We start from the raw sequence: 2,104 nt of genomic DNA, 5'->3' as shown, positions 1-2,104 counted from the left end.
CTAGAATACAGCAAAAATATGAGACCCAAAACCAATCCATTTGGTTTCGTTTGTTCTGTCGATGTATTTGTAAAGATGTTACTTTTATAGCACAAAGTTTATCAAAGTCCATCAAAGGCCATTGTCCTTCTTAAAAGAGAGAGAGAAAGTAATTACTTCCAATGGCTTTTCAATTCTATAGTTTAGGCTTCGCTCCATCCCTGAAGGTTTTGTTACCCGATTCAATAACTTTCTAGAGTAGAGAAAATACCGTCATCTACGATTTTTTTTTGCCCATTAAAATACTACTAATATCATCAGAAATTCCTGGATATAAAGTAGCTACGACCATTACTGCTACTACTACTGACCAGTGTCGTTACTTGTCAAAATGTTTGGGGGGTGGGGGAGCAAGAGATTTTACCGACTGGCTGGTCATTTTTTACCGACTGTTTTTTGTCAATAATTAGCATAACATCTGTTTCGAATACAGTACGTCAAATCACTGCAAGAGTCAGTAAAACCGCTGCATTTACCAACCGATATTAGATTTCGGTACATATCAGGTCACTATTTTAATGCTGTTTATTTAACCAAATGGAAAATTGTGGGATAATCTGTAAACTTACGGAAGGAGTCGGTAAAACTGCTGCGTTTACCAACCATCTTTGAAATTTCTTTAGACGACATGTTCAGATGACATGACATCCCTCGGATGACATGACAGATGAGATGACATGACATGTTAGATGACATGACATCCCTCAGAATCGAGGGATTTCCCTCTGATGGGGTACGCCACTTATATTGTGACGCATTGGGCCCTCCACAATTAGCATACTTCTGCTAAGACGTGTATCCTTGCTTCACGCGGCGCATACTTCTGTCACGCATGACATCCGCTAATTGTTATGCGTAATTTTTTAAAGTGGATATCAAAAATTTGAAATTTCTTTCGTTTCCTATTTTACCGACTTATTTTTTTTTTAAAAACATTGGGGGGGGGGGTCCCCTCATCCCCATATGTGACAGTGTTGCTACTGACAACTTACTGTATCTTTTGTTTCAAGGACATCACATTTTGATTTTTGGCAACCTATCGTTCATAAAACAAAACCTATTGTTATTGTTATTGTTTTATTGTTCTAATAATTTAGCCATAGTTGTTGGGGCCGACCGAAATTTTTCATATAGCTTGCTGTTTGGTGTACAATCAGTCAAAAAATGCCTAAAACTATCCTCAAAGATTTCTATGGAGAAACCTTTACCATATATCACTCTTACCATTTCAAAAGCACAGGTAAGAGTAATCATATTTTGTACTTTTTTTTTTTCATTTAAAAATCCCACCTCCTCTCCTCTCGGTGACATAATAATCTTTTTCACTTAATTTCAAACTTTAATGTCCCCTAAACTAATTTAAAAACAACTTTAATTTTTTGAAATTTGGATTTGGGTAGCCAAACATAATTGACAAAGACAAGGTATACTACAAAAAAAATTCAAAACCGCAAGAAAGTACCATTCCCGGTTTAGCAGGGTGCCCTTCTACCATAGGGCACCCCTTTCACCGTGGAAATACAATAATAATAGACAAATAAATTTCATAAAACCTTGTTCTCAATCAACTATACATATTTTGTACTTGGTCACATATTTAAATTTAGAGTTTAAAAAACAAAAAGTCATACCTCTAATAGCCCAATCACAATTTTATTGTTACTACTTTTCACAGCAATAGTAGAGAGGGTCGTAGTTGGAGTTGCAGCTCCATTTTGAAGCTCCCCTGCTGCCATCTTACTTCCACTTTCGTTTACCATCACTTTTATTTCCAGAATTCTCTTAATCCATCTGTACAAGCTCACACTCGAAACAGACTGGATGATTTTCCAAGACTGTTTCCAAACGAGTAAATTTAAATATAAAACTTGGTCAAAATTCCAATGAAGGGTGAGAGAGGAGTCAAAATAGGCGGGTTATAAATCGTCTTTATCTTTAAGGATATCTTTCATCGTTCAATTTGCAAAAACTAAAAAGTAAACAAACATTGATTGCATTTTTAGCAGATGATAATATGCTGAAGAGATTTATCACCATCATGTTGTAAATTTGAAGTCTAAAAATT

At 35.5% G+C, this 2,104-nt stretch overlaps 1 protein-coding gene across 1 annotated transcript in view; it reads right to left on the bottom strand.

Annotated features, from left to right (window-relative positions):
- Positions 1-1,850, bottom strand: part of LOC148945759 (coiled-coil domain-containing protein 141-like) — a 28,678-nt gene extending 26,828 nt beyond the window's left edge. Inside the window, exon 1 of the mRNA XM_089097509.1 lies at positions 1,671-1,850. Within this exon, the coding sequence (XP_088953635.1) occupies positions 1,671-1,799 (129 nt within the window). The 5' untranslated portion in view covers positions 1,800-1,850. The remainder of the gene's footprint in view (positions 1-1,670) is intronic.
- Between the last annotated feature and the right edge of the window lie 254 nt (positions 1,851-2,104).

The sequence above is a fragment of the Artemia sp. Qi Xiang Cuo genome, chromosome 12 (assembly GCF_049724085.1).
Source record: "Artemia sp. Qi Xiang Cuo chromosome 12, ASM4972408v1, whole genome shotgun sequence".
In the NCBI taxonomy this organism is placed as follows: domain Eukaryota; kingdom Metazoa; phylum Arthropoda; class Branchiopoda; order Anostraca; family Artemiidae; genus Artemia; species Artemia sp. Qi Xiang Cuo.
The sequence above is the reverse complement of the archived record's forward strand: the minus strand, read 5'-3'. Positions and strand labels throughout refer to the sequence as shown.